The sequence below is a fragment of the Anabrus simplex genome, chromosome 13 (genome assembly GCF_040414725.1).
Source record: "Anabrus simplex isolate iqAnaSimp1 chromosome 13, ASM4041472v1, whole genome shotgun sequence".
Taxonomy (NCBI): domain Eukaryota; kingdom Metazoa; phylum Arthropoda; class Insecta; order Orthoptera; family Tettigoniidae; genus Anabrus; species Anabrus simplex.
In genome coordinates this window covers 33,271,257-33,296,202 of record NC_090277.1, presented here as the reverse complement: position 1 = coordinate 33,296,202, position 24,946 = coordinate 33,271,257, and the positions used below count along the sequence as shown (strand labels likewise).

The following is a 24,946-nucleotide window of genomic DNA, read 5'->3' as shown; positions in this document are numbered from 1 at the left end:
GCTTGGATACCTAAATCTTTTGAGCTTAATGTTGATTTATTCTTCCTTACTGCAATTGCCATTTACTAATTCCAACAAACCATTATTAACAGTCAGTTCTGAGAAGCATTCTGATTCGCTTATGCTCATTAAGATAATTTTGATGGAGTTTGGACTGTTTATTGTAACAAAGCAGTTTATAGCCAGTTTGGATTGTTTTTTTTTTTTAATGAAGGAGCTCATAACCAGTTCGGAACTGTTTATTGTAACAAAGTAGTCCATAGCCAGTTTGGATTGGTTTGTTTTAATGAAGGAGCTGATAATGAGTTCGTAACTGTTTGTTGTAAGGAAGGAGTTCGTAGCCAGTTCAGAACTATTTGTTTTAACGAAGGAGTTCATAACGAGTTTCAAACTGTTTGTTGTAACAAAGTAGTTGATAGTCAGTTTGGAACTGTTTGTTTCAACAAAGGAGCTTTTAAGCACTTTGGAACTTTTGTAACAAAGGAGTTAATAGCCAGTTCAGAACTGTTTGTTGTAACAAACATATAGGGCCTACCATGAGTATGTATTGTAACATAATCACTAAAAATTGTGAATGTTTGGATAAAGTTGCCAATGGGTACCTGGCTATCCTCTGTCAAATAATTATTTCATCAATAAGAAATCTGGCTAAACTGCTACTGAATTCAACATAGTGCATGGTAGCTCTTAAATGGGCTGCAAGCCCAGGTGAGGACTGTGCATTGAGAGAACTATGCCTATATCTGTGTAAGAAACTGGCTTATTAAAATACATAAGGTGCAGGGATTAGAAACAATTGCTATTAACATCCAGGATGATTTACTATCAAAATGTTTGTGGATTTACAACAAAACTGAATGAACTATATCAGAACATTCCTAATAGTGACTTTCAAATTTATATTTTAACTGTATCACCACTGGGCTCTAGTGTAAAGACAGTACAGAATGTATATAGCCGAAAGACTTAGTGAAGGGACAGAGTGGAGAGGTTGAGTCTTTATAGTGGTTAAATGCAGATCATTTGCCATGCAAATTGAGCTAGAAAATTAATAGTTTTAAAGTTTTCATTGCAGATTTTTAAAATTACAAATGGCTTTATGTTGCACAAACACAGATAGGACTTATGGTAATGGTGATATAGAAAGGGATGGTAGTGGGAAGGAAGTGGCCGTGGCGGCCGTAAAGACCGTTTTTGTGTGTTCCCATTTTCACACCACGCAAATGATGGGACTGTTCCTTACTCAAGGCCACGATCACTTCCCTCCCACTCCTAGCCATAACACCATAAGTCTTCTCTGTGTCAGTATGATGTAAAACAAATTATTTAAAAAAAGGTGAGTTGGGTGTAGAGGACAAAATTCAATTAATAGATTAACAGCATAGCACAGGATAGGGTTGTGTGGGGCGATACATGAAACCATTCATTGGACTCCCTTTGTAGTGGGCGATATGGAAGTTGCATACTTACAGGCTTTTCACAAGGTGTGTGCATATTAATCCCAATCTGTGAATGTGTGATGTTCTTTCAGTGAAGATGTTTACCCCTGAGGTTCAATTTCCAGGTAAAACTGGAGGTCCTATAGCTATGAGCACAATATCAATACTCACCGAGAACTGCAGGCTTGACTAAAAACAACAAAACTGTGTTTTTGGCTCATGTTTCAGTGCAAGGTCTGTGGAAGTAATCTACACCCCAAAACCGTGTAAACCTATTTAAAATGGACTTAGAAGTAAAGACCGAAGAGGAACCAAGCTGCTTTGAAGAAATATCAAATTCTTCGTGCGTAAGTATCATTCCAGATAACTTTGTAGTGATTACACTTAAAGTCTTAACAGTTGTCTGAGATTGACTGGTTACATAACTGTACTTTTATCAGTTGTTCAGGTGATATATGGGTATCTTGCTGTCTCTTTTTAAGGCACACGTACATATATACTCAGGGCATTGGACTGTCCGATGATTCCTCCTACATTGCTGGTATAGGGGTGTCATGAATTAACTATGGGTCAAGCAAACTACTAAATAATGTAACCCCAAGACCGAATAAGATTAAATTATGCTAACTTTATTAATCAAAGCAAATAAAAATAAAGTTAAATTTAAATAAAATTGCAAATCGAATGAAAATTAAATTGAAGTTAAATAAAAGTGAAATTAAATAAAGTAGCAAAAAATTCTAACATAATAACATGAAATTAACAGAGCTGAGATGAAAAAAAAATCACAAGTAGAAAATCAAGATTAACAGTTCACAAACAACATCCTCTGACTTAATTCCAAAAGAGGTTTTGTAACTACACTAAATTGACGATTCAAAACTAACTAAAATTACATAATGCTGTTAAGACTGAAACTTTAAATTTTATTTTTCACAGCATTATTAATTTATGATTCCAAACAGTCAAATATTAGACTCATACGATATAAAACATGTAACACTTAATAGAGGAACAACTAACTACTGAATGACATTGGATAACATACTCCAATATACACGAAGTTTAATCCACAAAAATTGCTTAATTCCTTATAATAGTAACAAACTACTATGTTTCTTTCCTCATGGGATATTTCAAGCTTTGCAAGAATGACAACAAACATGGTTCCTATTTTTTTGCTGCCAAACAAATGGCATAGATGAACAAAGATAACCTTGGACGAACATATTTTCTACCAACTATGAGCCTAACAATTCATCAAACGATGAAGGGATCTAATTGTTGCTTTGTACAGTTTGTAAATCGTTAGATAATTTTAGATGTATTCATGTAAGAAATTTTGTTTTTATTGAAGTTGCTAATTTTTGTACATATCACCTAAAGTAAGGCCCCCCTTTTTATTTGTAATAAATAGGAAGATTCTTAGTATAAGGTCATATTTGTATACATTGGTTCTAAATGTTTAACTCGGATAAGACCTGGGTCTTGACCTTAAGATTGACAATAGGCTGAAGATGCCCAAAAACAGGACTAAACACTTAGTGTATACAAATCACTTAGAATTTAATCACCATAAACGGTGAATTGTATTGAATAGATGGCTACAATAAATTTTATTCTAGTAGAATCATACTTATCAGACATATATGTTAGATCTTGAAATTTATCCGCATATAACAAAATTTTACATGGAAAATCCATACATTCAATAATAATAATAATAATTATTATTATTATTATTGGATCAAGCTCATAACAAGCAGACTTCGATCGCCAATCTGACTGCTTGAATATCTTGATTTAACATATGCTTATTACAACAGATACGTCACATAACTCTCATTATTATTAGTTTGCCCAGTATGTAATATTTGCAGTTATACAACATAGTAACAATATCGGACAATGCAATAATCTGTAGTCTTAATTTATCAACATAATAAATTGAGCATCCCTTTACCTCATCTGCTGGATGCTACTGCATTCTGCTGGACCTCATCATCCTGTGTTTAGCACATATTGAATTTCATAATTTTTATACTATTTGCATACTATAGCACTTGTTAATTAAGCATATTTGAATTATTTGTAGACACACATATTTTTTTTCTTGATGCCTTATAATGTAACTTACAGACTAACACAATTTTACAATGATTAATTTTGGATGAGCTTTTGTACTGTGAAAATGACCTAATTTCCCTACCAGCTTATCTCTTCTGGCGTGTGGAACTGATAACGTTGCTATTATGGTGCGTACTTTCTCTTTTCATTGTTTGTAAATAAGAGAAAGTGCCCATCCATTGACCTTGCTTGGGCGAGCAGGGGATGTTTGTCCTTGCACAACAGATTCCCAGAATTTGCTACCTGCTAGCATCACTCCTTCTCCTGTCTGACCAGTTCTTGTTGTGCCTGTTCTCAATAACGTTTATTTTTAATGTCCATTCTTTTGGCTCCCTTGTTGAGAATTGTTTGTGTATAATTGCTGTTGAAAATAAATCATTACCGCTTTGCAAATGGTAGTAAAGGTATGACTGTACATGACTGAAATATGTTTATTAATTTGAGCACAGCAGAGTTCATTAAATGATGTAACTATCCATGCATATGCTTTACAAATCACGATAAAGCAAAATTTTCCTGAACTAACGATGGACTGTTCATTCACACAAGCTGGTCAAATTACATGTCAGTTCCTCAAATATAAGACCGAACGTTACCTGTCGCATAATGATGGGTGCATAGTCCCTTTTGATCATGACATAGTTCCTGTGATTGTTTGTGTTAGTGTAACACTTACCTCGATCAACAACGACACTCGGATGATAATTGAAGACTGTGTATCATGACCGTGCTTCAGAGTATAACACCTGAGCAAGTCAACACTGAGTAACAATTGATTACCGAGCTCAATAGCTGCAGTCGCTTAAGTGCGGCCAGTATCCAGTATTCAGGAGATAGTAAATTCGAACCCCACTGTCGGCAGCCCGGAAGATGGTTTTCCATGGTTTCCCAGTTTCACACCAGGCAAATGCTGGGGCTGTACCTTAATTAAAGCCATGGCCGCTTCCTTCCCACTCCTAGCCCTTCCCTGACCCACCGTCGCCATAAGACCTATCTGTGTCGGTGCGACATAAAGCAAATAGCAAAAAAACAAAAAATACAATTGATTGCTGACAACTGACTGACTGAAGACTGAATGACCAACTGAAAGAAGGCTGTTTGACATTTTCTTTTGTATCTTCTTACATCACACCCCCGTATGATCCTGAGAAGTGATGGCGGAAGGATTTGTATAATACTTCATCGAATTAATTTGATGTCCATCACCTAATCTAATATTGACTTGTATTCATCGATTCCATAAATTTGTGCGGTTCTAAATTTTCTAATAATTATGGAAATCGATCGTAGAGTTTTGCATAAATTCAGAATCGTCATTTGTGTTAACTGAATTGGTGGATGCACTATGTTTGTCGCCTTGTGCATTCCCAGTTTTGGATGAGTTCACTCCACTTATGGCATAGATGCTTGTATTTAATTAGAAAATAATTAATTATGAAAATTACCAGAAAATTTCACATTAATTTGTTAGAGATGTGAGCACAGTTCTTTTCCTTTTAGACAGTTCAGAATCTTGAAATTGACAGATTAATCTCAGTTAGGCAGTTCTCCCGTGCAATTTTCTGATTGGCTGTATTTTGCTTCGCGTACTGAAGATGTCTTCCAACTAGGATCGTACCAAGTTCGGTGAGGGGTATCAGGTGTAGGTGTGTCCTCCTTCAAAGAATGTTTCTCTGTCTTACAGCAAGGTGTGGCTCTTCTTTGTTTCCTAAATGTTGCTTCCCATGAGAAAGTTGCAACAGAAACATTGCGGGCAGCGTATTAAGTTATATTGAAAGTGGTTTATGGCCGGTTGGGCTTTCCACTACGTACTTAAAGACAAGCACAGAGGATTTGATCTGTTTCCAAGACTCTATTTGTTACTGAAACTAGAGACTACCTTCCGTAGATTTTCAATGCGTATTTCATATGTGAAATTGATAATTGTTTTAAAATTATTCCTTGGGGGGGTAATCTCATATTGGGTGCAATATATGAATATTTGTATACTAATATGAAATTGACAAAAACAAAATTTCATGATTATATAAATGCAGAATTTACAAGTATGCATCTTTTTTTTTTTACACAGCATGTCTGAAAACTGAATTCATTGGTTAGGTTTTAAAGAAGATGTTTGTTTCTCTTCATCTCTCTTTGCTTTGTTCCTGCATTCAACATAGTCCCTTGTACTCTTCTGAGTATCTGGCATTTAATTCTGTAGCTCTTCTCAGGAAAAATGGCAGTCTGAGTAGCTCAGGTTGTGGAGGGCTTGCCTTCTGGTTCCAAGTTGGCATATTAAATCCTTTATTACCCTGATGGTATTAAAGGTGCTCAAATACATCAGCCTCTCAGGGGAACAACTCTGTCATCTTAGTGTTTCAAAATCCATGAAGCTAGTTTTCATGACATAGAATCATTAATAATAACAGTTTGACAGTGAATTTTTTTCCAGAAACCATGATCTGCTATATTGTAAATGTAATATTGCTAAAAGTTTAATATTGTGTTCATGTCATATTGTCATTAGATGGAAAACGTCACTTGGGTCCTTTTCTTTAATATTTAATTTAGCAGATGAAAAGGATACCATGTGTTGGTATACAATGGGTATTTACAGAGTTGTGCATTTCAGTGCAGTCATATTAATCTTGAATCTTACAGAGTACTGATAAAGTGATGCTTTAAATGCTGAGAGTTTTGATGTGATGTTTGCTCTTGAGATAGGTGAAGAGACTATGGTGCAGTAGGATATCCCCTTGTAAAGACAGTACATTGTTTAATGCTGTGGTAAGCCATTTATTTTGCTTTCTTTGGACTGTCATGCAGTGGTGAAGAGATTTTGTTCATTCTGTGGAGGGGAGAGCTAAAGCTGCCTTCTTTTATAAAAAAATGCATGTGGACATAATTAGGCACAAAATATACAGAATGTCTATTTATTTATTTATTGATTCTTTATTTGTGGCAAAGTTAGGGCCCCATGCCCTGTCTTACACTTAACTACATTATGCAGTTTGATAATGAATACAGACTTAATATTCAAACTTAACATACCCCATATAATATAGTAATATAACTTAATATAGACTAAAACTAACAGATCTAACTCCTAAATCTAAAATGAACAAATTTAATTCAGTATTAACTACTCTACATGAAATTCATATAATATAACAGTAATTTATGTGAACTTTTGGGAACTATTTACTCAAGGCATTCACTCACGCATTCACACACAATTACATAACATAGCCTACATATTCAAGAGGAAATCTTTAGACTGTTTTTTGAAGGTAATTAATGAGGAACAATTTCTAATTTCAGGGGGTAAAGCATTCCATATTCTAACGTCTGACACAAGTAACTCCAGTAACTTCCGTTTTCTATCTTACTTTCATGACCGTGACATGCGTTCTGGGTCAACAATTGCAATACCTCCACATCATAAATTTGTGAAGGACAGGCATTCTTCTGTTTGTCCCAGGTTGTTCATGTAATCTCATACACATCCATGCGCAAAAAGTAGTAGTCCAATTACCAGTCACTGTAGAGAACATACTGGTTCAGTTATATTGCTATCTTGGTAAGAGTTCCAAAAGGCAAAACATGTTGAAAATATATCAGGCTGTCTGTGGCACAGAGGGTCACAAAATGTTGAGTATGTATGTACCCATTGGCTCTCACCTCCTCAGTCTATTAGTAGCATTCTTGAGCTTTGACACTCAGGTTTTGTAGTGAGTGCCACCATAAAAATGATAGCACCAAGCAGTTTGAAACTGTAAAATCTTTCGTACAAGACCCACACACAAAACTGTTTTGCTACTTTCTTCAGAATACACTTCCTGTCTGTAACTCAGTGAATTTATTTCTGCAACAAAATGCTCCAGCCATACACCTTTTTAGCAGGAAACTTGCTGATCATTTAACTGACCTATTTGTCAGATTTGTTCAGCCATTTTCTGTTCATTCAGAATCTGCCTCCCTTTTGAGTGTTCAATTCATGAGGAAGAAATACCAGGAAGCCAATGAGGACTTGGTAATTGGAGCAAAAGCCAGGACAAGCTTGAAAAATAATGACTGTGATGAAGAGATGCTTCATAATTCTGTACGAGAGCTTTATCTGGCAGCTTGCAGTTACATTATCAGGTAATTTGCCCATAATGATGTATTCCTTCATCTCTTGAATATTTTGTTTGAAGATTCCTAAGTTTGGTCAAGGAAAATTAACATGATAATCTCGAAGAGAAATTTGCAGCTTAGCAGTGTGATATATTCCCTGAATATATTGTACATTGACCCAACCTTGGTATGAACTGGGGCAACATTGCAAAACTTAAAAATGAAAGTGGACAAATTAAGTGTAAATCCTTAAGTAAAGTTGTATTTGCAGTACTGAGTGTACCTCACAGTAACTCTCCCACAGAAAGAGTTTTCAGTGTTCTTAGGAAAAATCAGACAGAATTCAGGCCTACATAAGCACATCTACACTGGAATCACTTTCAGTTTCTGAAGACAAATATATAATCTCAGGGGGAAGTATATTTCAAGGAAACCCACAAAGCAGCTGCTGGGTGCAAAACAAGCTACACAGTTTTTTGCAGAACAGGCAATGAGAACATTTTATTGTGTAATATGACATACTTTAGAACAGATTGCTGTAGGAAAGGGCAAAGGAGTGCTTTGAATTTGACTCGTAAATGTTTTTCTTGGGGGGGGGGGGGGGGGTGATGTGTGCAAGTTAAAGATGGGATTACTGATGATCCACTTCAAAGGTTTGCACCTCTGCAAGAGCAAGTACTGTAGATGCATTCTTTGTCCATTTGAGATGACAGTTAAAGCTGCTTGGGAGTCTACAGGGACAGTGGGAGCAGTCACTTGATGGTTTGTCTTGAATCTAATCTCTAGCAATTAAAATGTGGAGGAATAAGGATTGGGAAGGAACAAAGAATTGTCAAATCAACTCGTACAGAGAGAGACAGAGGAACACATGATAGGAGGGAGTATCGATCCCATTTCTTCTAAATCCATCTCTTCTCAGTCCCTGACGAGTTCTCCTTTCCAGCTTCAGCAAGAAGGAGGGCATTAACACTCATTCAGGGGCCATCTTGACAGAATTTGTCTTAAAGTAGGAAGCAAAATAAATAGGGAAGAAATATAAGGTAAGGATAAAATACAGGTGGTAAAATGTTTAGGAACACGGGACAACCACGAAAGGTGAGAGGAACATAGAAGTGTCACAAGAAAATTAACACATAATAGAATGAACATAATCACAGTTCAGTGCAGAAAGAGGAAGGCATGGAAAAAGAAGAGGATGAACATGAAAACACAAGAAGATGGCTACGCACTCCTCATCTTCACACACTGCCACAGGCTTTCTCCCCACCAATCCCAATTCTACATCCCTCTCTTTTCAGCCTCCAACAAGCTAGTTTGTGCTTCGCAACTTCATCAGGAAGGCGGGCATCAGCATTTCACATTTCGTCACTCTTGATGCGGGAAATGTTGGATTAGAAGAAAAGCTGATAAATACAGGAAAAGGGAAGAAACATAACATAAAGATAAAATATAGTTGGTTAAAAATAAGGAATTCAAGGAAGCATTCGAGAAGTAAGCACTTGTTGAACAGGGTCATCCAGAAGTTGCGTATTTATTTCATTATGTTGTCATCATGCCTTTGCAGGTGGGATGTAGTTTTTACAGTGCACTATGTCTTCTGGTATGGGCTAGAATAAATTTGTTACTTTTATTGACCTGTCTCAGTCTTGTCCTTGGCTTTGACAATATGAAAGTGACTGAGGTATGAGCGATGCTAAGGATATCATTCCTTATACAGCCAGTCCCTGTTACGAATGGTGTGAAGATATTGCTCATAGGGTCAGTTGGTGCATATATTTCAGTGGGCTTAGCAGACTGATACGTAATAGCAACTTCTGGCTCAGTGAGGAAAGTAACGGGAAACTACCTCACTCCTCATTTCCCTAGTATGCCTCTTCATTGACACCTTAGCTATTTATGACAGCTGTTGGTGGAGGTGTAGAGGATCAAACCAGCCTTCGGGCTGAATACCCAACATACATATGTTGTCATCCATACCTCCTGGTGTGGACTTGTATAGTGCCTTTAATACAACCTCTACCTCATATTTCGCAAAAGTATTTCCGCCTGTGTAGCTCAAGTTCTGTTACTTTTTTGTGATCTATTGTTCATGCTGGCGAAGTCCAGCGGTATTTGATGGTGTCAGCCTCATGTCAGTAGATTTGCCACATCTTTTAATTTTTTAATTTTGATGCATTGACCTGTTTTCTCAATACATCTATCTCTGGCGACCATCTATGAGCAAGACATTTTCTTGGTAGTAAGGGGAGAAAACAGCCATAGTTAATTTTTTCAATTTCAGGTTAAGATGATGTCACTGATTTATCATGTTCTTCCTTCATTTATTAGTTCCACACAGTGTCATCCCTTATGCTGAAGTATTATTTTTCAGCACCCAAGCACCATGGGCTGTGTTATTTCTTACTGCTTCTGTGTGTGAATTGCATATTTAGAGGCAGTGTAAGGCAGAACAAGTAAAACAGAGCCCATCAAAACATAAGAAATTCATCACCTCATGATGAACATAAAAAACAAGAAAACACACAAGTACAGTGAACACGATATAACAGACCTACCTTTTGAAGGTATCCCGACTCCAAAGATACACAACTGAAGTAATGATGAAGACAGGCTCATTCCCTGGGGAAGAATGAAGTGGGTGTGAATGAGAACGCAAAATGAATTTTAATATATTCTGTACCCTTACCTGAATGCAAGATATGAGAACACCCATTACCATTAACAGTGGATTTTATAAATAATAACTTGAATAGTGCATTTCAAATGGTGAAACGTGGTATGATTCATTATTTAATAAGTAGGATGAAAGTAATGAATTTCCTTTCAATTAAAATAATGATTAGGGATTTCTTAATAAAACATAGTTTAAGACAGTTGAATTTAAACATAATTCACAACTCATGGTTAGAATCCAATGAATATTAAAATGTAGAATCCTTAATAAGGTCCCTACTCATTGAAAACAAAAATAAGGTTATTTAGAAGAAAAATATATGTAATTGAATATTATCACCAAGAGAAGCTCACAAAATCTGAATCCTGAAGAAAGTTCCCACATATCCCACAATTAAGGAAATAAATTGATGTCCACCATCACACACACATCAATCCCAATTAACAATCTATATCTAATAAACAAAAGGCAATGCACACACATAAACTCAAGGAGATAGTATACAATAACAGTGGGAAGACAGATACATATTAAAGAGAGCCCGCAAAGAAAAGAAGGGTAAACATGATTATCTGAATTCAAGAAAATCCTAAGAACATCGGAGATTCAGAATGACTGAAAAGTCTTACATTGAATTTTTTAACTTAATATATAATTTCATTACTTAGCCTGGCATAGGGGATGAGGTTACTAGAGACAGAAGTGGGCACATGGTTAGAACTTCCCTCATGCATATAATAAATTAAAAGTAATCTTAATAGTACTGTTTTAGAAATACAAATGGGTGACTCTCTTACGCATCTCTGCCAATTTGAGATGGGTATAATGCACAATTAGCTTTGTTGTGTCTGACAGGAAAAATAAATGCCATGCTTCCATTGCGGAATTTACATTTCGTGCTTTTCCTTTGGCACTTGAAACAGTTTCTGTGCATTCTTGTCAACCATACTGCAATATTTTCAAATATAGTCAATATATTTACTGTATTCAACTAAGCCAGAAATACTAATGTAACGAAGTGGAAGGTGAGGGAAAATCTCATTGAATTGCAGGGATGACAACAACGCATAACAAACAAAAGTAACAAACCTTCACCAACATGCAACAGTCGCAGAGTGATGCAGAAGATAATGAACTCGGAATACCTAGAAGGAGAGACTCGCGTGCAAAATTATTGTGCAGTGCGACAAAATTAAGAATTGTGGGATTCCTTCACCACCGACCGTTGTGAGGTTAATAAAAGATTGCGTTGATAATATAAGTAACCCATTAAACATAAAATCAGAAACATAAAGGAAGGAAACAGTATAATAATAATGACAAAATATAGAAAACATGTACCTCCAAAAAAAATGCATGTGGCATACAATTACAGAATGGTTTCATAATCCCAAACATTCCTTGAAGAAATATTAGAAACTAGCTAATGTACCCATGCTTTGCTACAGTATACTGTGTATTGTATGGATTTCTACGTAAATTACTCTACACACAGTGAGTAAGTTTATATTAAATTCTATGTCCCTTGGCCCTATCTGAAAAACAAATGCAGAGGGCCCCATACACTGTTTCCAATGTAAGATGGCCATTGGGGAGTTTTGATGATAATGGCAGGTCATATTTCCTAAGACCATTCACAGTAGATACAAGGGGTTTGCACCATAATGGCAAACTCACTAGCCACTTGCCATTAACAATAGAGATGGGGAGTTTACAATATGAAGACAAGCCCCTTTTCCTAATGCCGGTCAAAATTGAGTTGGAGAAATTTTAAAATATTGGGAATAGAACCCGCTTTCGGGTGGTTTGCTCCGGTGTGCCATTTGGGCTCATCAGTTGGATTGGCATGCCCCTCAAGACTGCTTAGCAGTGGCAGACAACATGCATGGTCCTGCCATGTTAGCAAATAGGGATTGGTAACCTGCTAAAGGAGAAGTGAATACTCTGTTTTCAAAAATATGCACTGGTAACAGTCAGTCCCAGCCACTGCATGTGGGATGTTTTTAATAAAAGCCCTGTCCCTGTGTTTTGATTTCCATGGAAGACTAGAGGCTGTGTGGCTGTGATAAAAATACTGCTTACGTCATTGGTCAATAAACTATGACCCTAATGATGATGATGATAATAATAATATTTCCAGTATCTTTTATTTTCAGTAAAAAGTCAGTGGGAGTAATTTTTGGCTCAATTTCATATAAGGACCTCTGTTGCAGTGTGAAATGGACCAGAAAATAGAGATCAAGGAGGAAACTTTCTGTCTTGAAGGCACGGCAAGTCCATCCTTCGTAAGTATCATTCTTGATTACTTTCTAGTGATTGGAATTTAATTTACTGTATATTGAATCATTTTCAGAGTTATAAGTTATAAAGTATTTAATCTAGAATAATGTTCAGAGTATAACAAGAGGCTTAAACTCTCCAACTTAACACATTGCGGACCGGTCCCGAGAAAACTCGTGTTTGCCTAGCCGAGCATTGCGGACCGGTCCCGAGTTATCTCGTGTTAGCAGCAGACCCAGCAGACTGAACTTTAGTGCTATCTTTTGAGATATACAGGAACTATTTGGAGGTCAGGGATGATAGAACTCTGTTATGTATGGTTCTACACAATCGATAGTCGCCTTTCTTTTCGAGTGTTCTTCATATCATAGATTTTCTTTGCATTTCCTGACAACATGTTTACAAAGTTCGAAGAGCCATGCAAGATGGCATCGCCCAGGGATCGCACGTGTTTAGACAAAGATGAAATTATTCGTGAATTATGTGCTGATACAGGCTCCGAATATCTAAGTAATGCTGAATATTTAGAGTTCGATGATGAAATATCTTCTAACGGAAATGTTTCAAGTGATGACGAGGATATAGTCTTATCTTCAAGGTGTGAAAGACCCGTAGCGCAGAACGAGTCTGATAATTGTGTTGCGGGTGTAAACATTCTGAATATTGTAAAGAATGTAGTGTTTTCTGACAACTGGGTTATGGGCAACAGTGAACCTAGGCTATACGATTTGGAAGGTGCTGCTGGTATAAAGGTATGGTCTAATGAATCTGGAAACATAGGATAAGTAGCAGGACTTATGATTGGTGAGGAATATTTTCAGTATGTGGCTGAAAAGACAAACTTATTCTATGAGCAGAATTCACATTCTCATAACGTATCCCCTAAAACACTAAAGTGGATTAATGTCACTATGAGGGAAATTAAAAAAATATTGCTCTGTGTATATTGATAGGGCAGGTGAAGAAATCATGTCTGGAAGATTATGGCCAACCGATCCCCTAATAAAAAACCCATATTTCCGAAAACTATGAGCCGAAATAGAATTCAAGAAATGCCCTGCATTTCAACATCTATTCAGGAAGGCCACTAGAAAATTACGCAGTAGTCCTTCAAAAGTTAGTGAAGTTCTGACAGTTTATTTGAATGCATGCACTCCAGCTTAGAGGTAGTTAGAAAGTGGCCGGGAACAGGGCTGTGCATGGGGTGAAGTGCACCCGTTCCGCAATGTGTTAAGGTACTTTGTCAGATGATTCATTTTTTTCTAATTTCATAGCATGACATATCTAGGTGGTAGTCTATAAGATGTTGTAGCTCTCAATGGCCATCAGATGAGTGGTGATGGCATATATGATATCATCCATTGTTATTGAAATGTTGGATAGTTGATGAGATTGGAATGTTGTCTTTGTTATTTTTCCCATAGAAAATTTAATGATTGGTTACATATATACTGCCGGCCTGGAGGCCCCAGGTTCCATTCCCGGCCACGTCAGGGATTTTTCTCTCGACCTGAGGGCTGGTTCGAGCTCCACTCAGCCTACATGTGATTAGAACTGAGGAGCTATCTGACGGTGAGATGGCGGCCCCCGTCTCGAAAGCCCAGAATAATGGCTGAGAGGATGTGTTGTGCTGACCACATGGCCCCTCGTAATGTGCAGGCCTTTGGTCTGAGCAGCAGTTGCTGGGCAAGCCAAAGCCCTTTCAAGGGTGTTAAGTGCCTTGGGGTTTGGTTTTGATTTGTTTTTACATAACGCTAATTATTTTCAATGTAACTTAACTGAGCAGGTCCTATTCTTTAGAGAATGAGCACCTTTATCTTACTTAGAGGGCCCTGTTAAGATTCCAAGTGAGTTTGAGATATCAGTAACTGAAACATAGTGCTGATTTGGGATCCTATCTGTGCTATGGACTTTCTCTTAATTTGGTAAAATTGCTATATTGACATTTAGGTTACTGTAAATGACAAAATCCCTGATTGTGCCCAGTCGTGTTATTTTTGCCTAAAATCTTGAATTAATTGAATCCATTATCGCAGCATTGATAACATTGATAATATTATATTATCCGCCTTGGTACCAACAGATTTATATAGACGTGTGTATGGAGAGTTTGGTAATTATTGATATTTAGTCATCTTTTCTCCTTTATGGAATAGATTTTATAACATTGATGGTAAACTTTGATAATTGGATTTTCCAGTTCTTTATATAATGGGCCTGTGTGTTCATGGAGGGAAATTTTTGTTGTAATTTTTAAAATTTTTAGTTGTTTTTTTATAATTTGTCATGTTATGTTCCCTCTGCTTCCACTTAATTTACATTGTTTTTTATTGATATCAATAATTTTTTATGAATTTGTTTACTTCCCCATTTTAAAGCCGTTTCTATTGTCAGAGCTACATTAACCTTACTATGAACCATTCTGTTGAGTATTGTGAATTATATTTGTACCGGGAGGTACACCTCAATTCTGCTCATTCAAAATAAGCACGTTAATGAACTCCGCTATCAACCAAAAGGTGAAACTGATACTAAATGAAGTTGGAAATTTAATCAGATGATGTCACTACTGAAGTATTGAGTAATTGTGTTGTTGTGAAGTTTCCTAAACTAACTGGATTTATTTGCGTTGTGTTTGTTTACTTCAAGAAGTTTAAACTTTCCTCCATAGATGTCATTTCAAAAACTTCGATCATGCACTCTGGTGCAAGAACTTATAACTTAAGGAAGTTTCATATTTCTAGATTTTCATAACTGAATCTATGTTCATTTATTTTTGGTTTGGCATCACTTCTCTTTCCGCCAGTTTTGAATGTGGCCAATCATGAATTTTTGTAATATAATTTTCAACGAATCCTGCATTTCTTGTTCACGTTGAATTAGCTAATAACAATTGTGAGAGTGTGTCCGGATTAGTCCTAAATTCATTCGAACCTTCCCTGAGGGTATATAAGTTGTGGCTTTTCGAGTTTCCTTGTCTATTGATAATCGTCTTTCTGAGTGTGTGTGTTAAGACAGGAGGCAGACAGAACATCAGCCAGGTAATGGTCACATAAATTCAATCTTTCTTGCTTTTCCCGCATACTTATCCGAGGGGAAGGTCCGAATTTTTAACTATGTAACCGTTTTAATGTAAATTTCTTCCTTTTCATATAGAATTTTATAAAGTCTTTAATTGTAAATCAGGGATAGAGAGTGAGTTCCCCTCTCAAATTCTTGGTTTGAGGTGACTACGATTTTGTAACTGTTTTCATTCTTGTAATATATTAAAGTTATTTCCATGCGAGCCACCTTAGTAGCTTGGGACTAGCCCCAGTTTCATCAGCCGAGAGATCTGTAGGTTTTTAATATTTCATTATCTGGGAGCACAGTGTATGCCTCCATTCAGTTTGTGTTCAGGCCATTTGTTTAACATGTTCTTTTTTCGCAAACGCCCAGTAGGTTGGGTACTAGATACACTTGTGTAAAACTGTTTCCATTGGTAAATCGTGCCTTGTGAGGCTAGAGAGTGTAAGATTTTGATGTAATGTTGCCTTGAGTGGGCTGTAAGAAATGAAGAGCATGTAAGCTATTTTCAAAGTTTTGTTATAGTGTGAGGTGCCTCTGGAAGGCTAAAAATTGTAACTTTTGTGGCAAGCGCTCTTAAATTGGGATACTTTCGTCCTTGTTAAACATTGAGAGTTTGCTAGTTTTGTAAACTGGATCCAGTATCTCTGAACTTGTAAACTAAGGGCTTGAAGCACCAAATCTGTAAAATTTCACTAATTTTGGATTTTCTTAGTCTTGTTTCAAGATTAGGATTGTACCTGATGTATCAATGTTATGTTCATTCAGCAATGAAATTGTTAAGCTTGAGGTTCTAAAGGAAATATAAGCTTTTATTTTAAATCAGTTCTTGATATTGTAGTTAGACCCATTCAACCCAGCACCTTCTTTCACCTCTTTCTGCTCCACAGACATCACCATAACAATATTCTTGAAAAACATGCAGAACATCCAACACTCGTGGAAGCCACTGAAAAATAAGTTTAGAGAGAGCGATGGAAGGATGATAGATTATTATTTATACTCGTCTACTTGAACGATTGCTCATGATGGCATGGCTTGTTGGCAATGCTGACGGCACTCCTGGATGGAGCCGTTGGGGCAATTTGTGAAATTAGATCCTTGCAATTTTAAGTACCCTGTAGTGGTACTTAAATAATGCTTTAAATTTGTCCCCACAACAAAAAAGCGATGCAACCTAGGAGGACATGTGAACACCACCAGGTCGTTCTCAGTACTGAGTCCAATCCAGCGGCTGAGAGTTACTCATCCAGGCAGCAATACAACTTCTATTCATCAGTAAGATGAAGTTCCAACCTGTTGGAAATTTGAAATTACCAGAATTATAATAACCACAACAGCAATGCTTCAAGGTATAAAATGACTTGCAATACTCTTAAGGCTTCCTACACCTTTGCTTTTAAGTTTGCACAGATAGATAAATCTCAGGGATTACTATTCTCATTCCCTGTTGAAACCTTGAGCTTACCATTCCGTTGTTGGTTGTCTGTCTTGGGTACTTTGGTAGGAGAATATTGATTCTTAGATATAGGGTCATGTAGGATTCTTTTCAGTCACTTCATTGACCATTTAACAGTGTTCAGCTGTGAGCACAACTACTTCAGATGAGGAGCAAAAATGTAGGCTACTTACTGAACATTTATTCAATGAAATCATGGTAATAATGTTTTAATGAATTCCAAAAAATCAGTTATATTTGTCACAACATGTTATATTGCAGTCACAATCCATAATGTGAATGGTGAAAGGATCTAGAAATTATTTATTTTTGTGTCTTTCAACATGTGAAAATGCAATGTAAGATTTGTGACCAGCAACACCAGAAAAAGAATAGAAACCCTGAAAATTGGGCAACATTGACCCACACAATCCGTGTAAAAATCTGACCTTCAACAAGTAGAATTCGAGATTTGCATTTCATTAAGGTTATCCACCAGTCAACTGTCCTCTCGGATACCGGAACATCCTCAGAACAGATCCTTCATTGAACCAAACAAAATATCAGATGCCTTGAATAGGTTGTGAACTATTATTTGAAAGCATGGTGTTTATTACAAGTTAATGGCAATTATCACAATCTGAAATAAAATTATACTATGTGTTGCCATCTCATGACACCCTTAAGTTATAGATGATTTCAGATACTGAAACATGTGTCACCCCAAACAGATGTTCAGAATGAACCAACAACACTTGATCTGAGGGATCATATGTTACATCGTTCTGAAGTTAAACAGAAGTATTAAATCACTGGAGATGTCTTCTTATTAAACTAACTCTCAAGTTATGAACTCTTTGAGCACCAAGGGATGATTTTTCATTCCTCTGTGAACTCGCCAAAAGTGCTAGGAATGATATTTCATCCCTGATGCAGACTTATTTAGAAACAGCCGTAGTTCTTCCTTTTCCGTTAGATGGTAACACATATCAGTACATTCTTATCAAGGACTGTGTGTAGTCCCCAAATTTCCCTCTAGGAGCTGGATGAAATTCTTTGTTTTTGTGTGACAAATATTTAAAAACGTGAAGGTCGTGTCCGCACATTTTATGCACGTCAACAGGACGACCTATTTACACACGACGATGATCTGATTACATCCATTGTTTAGAGAATGACGATGATTATGTCAAGTCAGAAAGTGAACTGGACTTCATAGCAGTGTTGAAAACACTTCTAGTGAGGTTGTAGTCAGTGAGAGTGATTCTGAAAACTATTTATTAAGTAGAACACCACCAATTACCGTGGTTGGAGATAATTAGGAATGCAATGAAGATTTCCACAGTAATAGTGGTATTAACAATATCACACATTACCACTATTCAGGTGAAGTTACCCTTGATGGTGATTTACCATACCAACCACTTACCCCTTGCCTCGAGTTACCAAATGTGGCCCTCTTCGTGATGCTGAACTTATAGCTTATATTTTGATTTTTACGACATATTATCACTTCAAATAAGATCATTTTATCCAAAACGACTGTCAAGAGTCTGTACTACAGGAAATATCATCAGTTAGTGTGTTATACTTATTTTTAGAACTACATATTTGCCTTAAAAAGTGGATTTTCATTAATTCAGTTTTAAATTTTTAAATTCGTGATTTATTATAATTTTAACTGTGTCTTCAAGTATAAAGTACCATTAATTCAAAGAAACATTCCTTTTATATAACAAAGTTTCACTGAGATTGGGTATGAATTCAAGGAGTGATGAATGTTTTTCTAGAGAGTTGCAAAACGGACAAAAGGTGGGTGGCACCTTTGCTAGTACCTAATAAGTACGCGCGGCACTGAGAGTGTGAAACAATTACGTCGTTAAATTCGTTAATGTAAAAGTCCACAATTCAAAATGAACAACATGAAATCTTTCCAAATCTACATTACAACAATTACAAATCTGTCTACCGACACTTGTCCCCTTAAACTAAACTACAAGTGATCCGAAATATGAACGTCTCACCTAAATAATGTGATTGACGTGAAATAAAAATTAAATATTATAACAGGTGACGAATGAAACCGCATTCGTTGTGTATGAGTTAACTGTCAACACACTGCACTATCGTAGCACACCGCACACCCGAACAGTAAATCTCGAAGTAAAGGAAAAGAAACGACGTCAAATGGAAAACGAAAGTTCATCGAACATGAACACACGCGGCTAATTAGTAGGGACCAGTCTCCATTAGCCAGATTTCCACGTGCGACAACGCTTACATTTAAGCCACTATTGATGCGATGCTTTTACGGGAGCACCTTCCATCTATTAAAGATTACGTTGAGACATGGCCTTAATAGGACCTGCTAATATCTTCCGTACCTGCATCCATTACTCCGGACACTACCATCATTCAATTCGATTCGTAAAAATGCCTAACTTATGACTTGGCTATGTTCGAAAGTTGCCCTGATCCTACCGTAGAGCCAACAATACAGTGTCTACACACCTCTAACAATAATTATATACACGTGGCATCCCAAATCTATCGTTTAGCCAACACTAAAGTATATACACATCACTTATACTGTCGGGCGAAATCGAAAGTTGAAAACAACGTCCGGATATTTAAATCTAATTCTCCTTGAAATTCAAACACATGAATTAAAATCCGCTACAGAAATGAACTCTAAACTGGAATAATATCGACTATGTCCATTTCCTTTGATAAAGTGTGAAATCGAAATTAAATAACGGTATTGTATAGTTCAATCTATCAATCATTAAAATTCAAAATCCACTTCGCTGGTATCAAATAGAATCGTCAACTAGGCTTAACTGACGTTATCTACAGTCTTACGTAAAATAATAAGTTACTTGTACTTAAAATATGCCCTACTACGCACTCACTTGGATTTGACAACCCTTACAGTTTTCGATCGCTCTGGATCGCTACAGCCTCTTATACAGCCTGTCTCAGAAATATCACAGATCAACATATACACCCTGTCATAGAAAACCGACTCCATCAAACTGCAGGGCATTTTCTCTACGCGTCTTGCTTAAAACTTTTGACTCATAAAATACAGATTTTACTCAGCCTCAAATTTTCTTCATAATTTATCTCATAATATTTTCTTCCTCATTACGATCCATATCTTCTTGCGTGACCATATTTTAAGTTTGAGCTATCCCATAACCATACAACTTCATATCGGATCTCAAAGAAGCTTCTCTAAATTTTTTCCAGACCTTAGGAGCAAAATAACATGCTATGATTCTATATCACAAATACACGGTGTCGTATCATTACATTTCCAAATGCCTAAATTATCTTGCTTCACTGGATTTGAATATAAAGCTCTGAATCACGCTTGCATGACTGTTGAATGTATTGTTATTATTATCTCAGTTTACTCTTAACGTGATTATTATTATTATCCCTATTATCTTTTGACTCTAGAACACTTATATATTTCACTTTATGATGATTATTGCTATAACTTTCACCGGGACAAACGGATTTTACGGATTTTCATAGTAATATTTAACTTCATTTTTATAATTTTTATAATTGTTATCTTTACTTTATAATAATAATAATAATAATGAAATGTCGAATTGTCGTATGGCTTTTAGTGCCGGGATATCCCAGGACGGGTTCGGCTCGCCAGGTGCAGGTCTTTCTATCTGACACCCGTAGGCGACCTGTGCGTCGTGATGAGGATGAAATGATGATGAAGACAACACATACACACCTAGTCCCCGTGCCATTGGAGTTAACCAAGTAAGGTTAAAATCCCCGACCCGGCAGCTAATCGAACCCGGTACCCTCTGAACCAAAGGCCGACCGTTGAGCCGAGTCGGATAATAATAATAATAATAAAAACTTTTACCGGCATAAGCAGATTTTACTGATTTTCATTGTAATATTTAACTTAACATGTTAAGAAATTTAATACAGTTTATTGCCTCGCATCATAAATAACATACAATCCCACCTACGGTTTTTCGTAGAATACCGACTTGACACATTGTCGTCATTGCTACATACTTAATTCTACGCATGCCACATATACAACCCGGTGTCATGATTTACTAACTAATTTAAAGGGACAAAAATCACATTTCTAACTACAAAACATAGTATTTAATTTCGGCAGACCTGTAATTGTGCTGAATGATGTTGCAAAATTTAGCAAGCCAGCAATCTCCGACCTAGCCCGCATCATGGTAACTACCTTACCAATTACACTGACACTGCACTTGTCTTGATGTAATACAAATTAATTTTCTTGAGCCGGAACTAACATGATAACATATTTTATTATGCACATAACTCAACATGGACCTAACCTCTCCATCTCGACCAGTTAACTAATGTAATCGTTGAAAGCTCCTACCCTCTTCTGCCAGGTATTCACCAAACGTGAATGACCGCGGGACAATGATGCTGTCTCTCACAAGAAGCCAATTGTTTTCCGTTATAGATTGTCAAAATAACCGTATTAATAATAATTTCCGAGAGTTATCTGGGACTTTGCTGTCTTCCTCGTAGAAGTTCATAAATCCTGTAAATAGCTGTATGTCCTTGACATGTGTAATTGCACTCTGCTGACAGACAGGCTAGCTTCTCTCAGGGCATAATTAAATGTATTTCACCCTGGGAAGATAGCTTCATCAAATGATTCCAAAATTCTGAATTACTTCCTCCTAATGACAGTGCTGAAATCTCTCACGTTAGGGGTTATTAGCCGGATTTATTATTAATTTCCTGAGATCTTCCGAAATGTTCTGATATCTGTCGATGTTTTAGACCATCTCCTATGTGAAGTGACAAGCCACGGACATGAGGCTAGCTGGATTCTTGTAATATATACAGTATAAATAAAATTGTAACAACTGTGTATCTATACATTGATTATTTTGGCAATATTTTCTTATAATTATCCGTTTTAGGTGTAATAATGATACCTACATATTTTTTAGCTTCTGAGTCTCGCGTGTCTTTTCTGTTTGAGTTCTTGTAACTGAATCCACATGTAGAATCCTCTTATCCATGGATAGTTTTACGATCAATATCACTTCAAAAACCATGAATTGACTGGGGGTTTATAGGAAGACTGAAGCTGTGATTTTTCTCTGCCACAAAATATACATGTCCAACCTTATTTGAAATCTAGCAACCCGACTGACAATCTATTTCTAAAACTTTATTCTAATGTATACCATTTTGATAGGAGGCTTAATAAGGGATATCTTTAATAGAATGTCTTACAGTCTTAATTCCTAGAGCACATAGCCTGTGAGAGACATTGTTTCTATCTGAAAGGATCTTCCCATTTATTGTAAATTACTTAGATTTACTAGCCTTTTGTATTGACGCGAAGCATCAGACATGCTGTAAATATAACAAGGAATACACACTCATGGTGCGTAAACTTATTGATAGTAATTCCAAGGAGGAAACAAAATCGAGTATTTTCAACATGTTGTTCTTCACTTCCTTCCCAATTTGGAAGTAGTGGCAAAAATCAAAATTGAGCACTATGGGCATTAAACTATCTATCTGGTAGATTCAGTCTCTCACTTAAAAGAATTTGCAAAAATAAGTTAACCATTGAAGGAATTCACAAACATAAATTTATTCGGCAGTTTTGCTTGTCGACCAACAATCCTGGTTACCACTATTCCCTTTGAGGAGTCTGATGAGTCACACTGTTCATGGGAGGAAAAGCTACTGGGGTAGTAATCAGAATCCTTCTTCACAGTTCCAGAGGTCACTGATGTCAACTAGTCACTACACCTGACAATGTTTTCAACTTCGCAACACTTCCAACTCTTTCCCATGATAAGTTTCCAGCACCCGTTCTAATGGCCAGTCAATCCCATTATTCCCTTCAGGTCCAACCTGCACCACAACCCGTTTCCACTATTTGTAGACATCTTATTCTGCCACTGGATCAACTGACTTAGGTACTCTTCTCGATTCTTGTCACAACTGTAGTAGAAATCAATATCTCCTTGATAAGTTTACAGAATCCAGTTGATCTAAATCTGGTATTCCCATGCAGACATCGTCTTGCAAAGAACTTGATGGTGAAAGCTGGTTGAGATCTTCAGGCTTTTCAGGCGAGTAGGTAAGGGGACGGGAATTAACCACTGCTTCACATTCGCATAGTAGGTTCGTCATCTCTTCATAACACAGTGAAGCTCTCTTGAGGACACATCTCAGAATTCTTTTTGCTACCCGAATCAGACGTTGACACCAACAATCCCACCAGCCTGCTGTGGGAGGATTAATCCTCCACTGTATTCGATGCATTGTGCGCTCTCTTTCTGCGTGGTTTTAGTCGACAGTTTGCCACACATTATCTGTACCACTGAAATTTGTTCCATTGTCGTTGTAGATATCTTTTGGTCTTCCTCATCGAGCCGTCGAAAACTCAGTGAAAATCTAATCCTTTAGAAAGTTGCCTGCCCTTTGCATGCAAATGTAAAGAGCACATTCCACCCTTCTCCTCCTTCTATGAGTATCAAGGGTTCAGCAACGTCTACATTTGTTCCCTCAAATGCCTCAGCACCTTTTATTCTGTTTTCCGACAGAGTTCCAGGATTAGCTTCAGTCTTCTTATCATCCTGCCGTTTACATCTCACACATATTGACAGCATGGCCTGGCTGCTCCTTCCTCCTCGTATAACCGAATATCTTTCTCACAATGGCAACATTAACATGCGAGTGCCAAAATGTAACAACCTATCATGTTCCTCATGAGTCAGAGGTTGCACCAGACAATATTTACTCGGTATTACCCTTGGGCATCTGAAGTTCTCACTATCTTTTCATTCAGTGATCATTGTTTTTACTCACAAATATCCTTCACAGTCTTTGAACGTGCAAAGTGACTTCCAGCTAGAAATCCCTTCTCACCCAGAAACTTCTTCTTGAAGTAATCAAATGAGTATCCTTCCTGATGCCTTTATTTCATCCTTGGTTGTCTCTCCCTCAAGTGTTTCATTCTTGTTCCTTCTTTTGTTAATAGTAAACTGAAACATCCTGGTGACCATTCTGGAAATTCTGATATGGAAGGAAAAATTCCAGATAACAAAGAGACTCCCCAGACGAGGCAGCATAAGTCACAGTTTCCTTATCTACTTCACGATCGATTTCCTCTTCTTACACGGCACCTTCATCGCAAGGGCGCTTTTCGTCTCCAATGTTCAACAGGGCAGGACCGCCCCAAACCTTGGATTGCTCTGAAACTCATCCACGTTGCAACTTCGTGATGGCAAATAATCTGGATTAAGTCTTCCTCGCAAATGCTGCCACTCTGTTCTGTGGGAGACAGTCAATATTTCTGTCACTCCAAGTCGTACAAAGACACTCTTCTTTATCCATATCAATGCAGTGTCCAAAAATAGCATTGCACGCCAACAAACCTGAGACTGTCTTTTACAGTGGTTAGCATTCAAGCACCAATACGGCAGGAAAGTAATTCAAGTCGGGTTTTCTCAAATGGTGCTACCGTCCGTTTTGTGAATATTAGCTGCAGACTGATTTCATCATGATGCTTGTTTCCCAACAATACAGTTGCAGCATAAGCATATTTACTGAAGTTAATAAGGCTTCCTTACAGTCAGCCATGGTAAATCGTCTCGGTATAGGCATTGTTCGTTGCACTTTATGAAGATGCCTTTTTTGTCTGGTAGTACCTGTATGTCCCAACTTCTTCTCTGTTCGCAACTGTCTTGCAACAGAACCTTCAGGATCAGAGTCTCAGGACAGGAGAAACCAATGGGGAAAAAGACGCCCTGACACAAG

At 37.0% G+C, this 24,946-nt stretch overlaps 1 protein-coding gene across 1 annotated transcript in view; it reads left to right on the top strand.

Moving 5' to 3' along the window:
- The first annotated feature begins 1,391 nt into the window (after positions 1 to 1,391).
- The window catches only part of LOC137502913 (zinc finger protein OZF-like), a 52,084-nt gene continuing 28,529 nt past the window's right edge, over positions 1,392 to 24,946 (top strand). Inside the window, exons 1-3 of the mRNA XM_068230110.1 lie at positions 1,392 to 1,564; positions 1,668 to 1,786; positions 12,552 to 12,623. Of these exons, the coding sequence (XP_068086211.1) occupies positions 1,721 to 1,786; positions 12,552 to 12,623 (138 nt within the window). The 5' untranslated portion in view covers positions 1,392 to 1,564; positions 1,668 to 1,720. The remainder of the gene's footprint in view (positions 1,565 to 1,667; positions 1,787 to 12,551; positions 12,624 to 24,946) is intronic.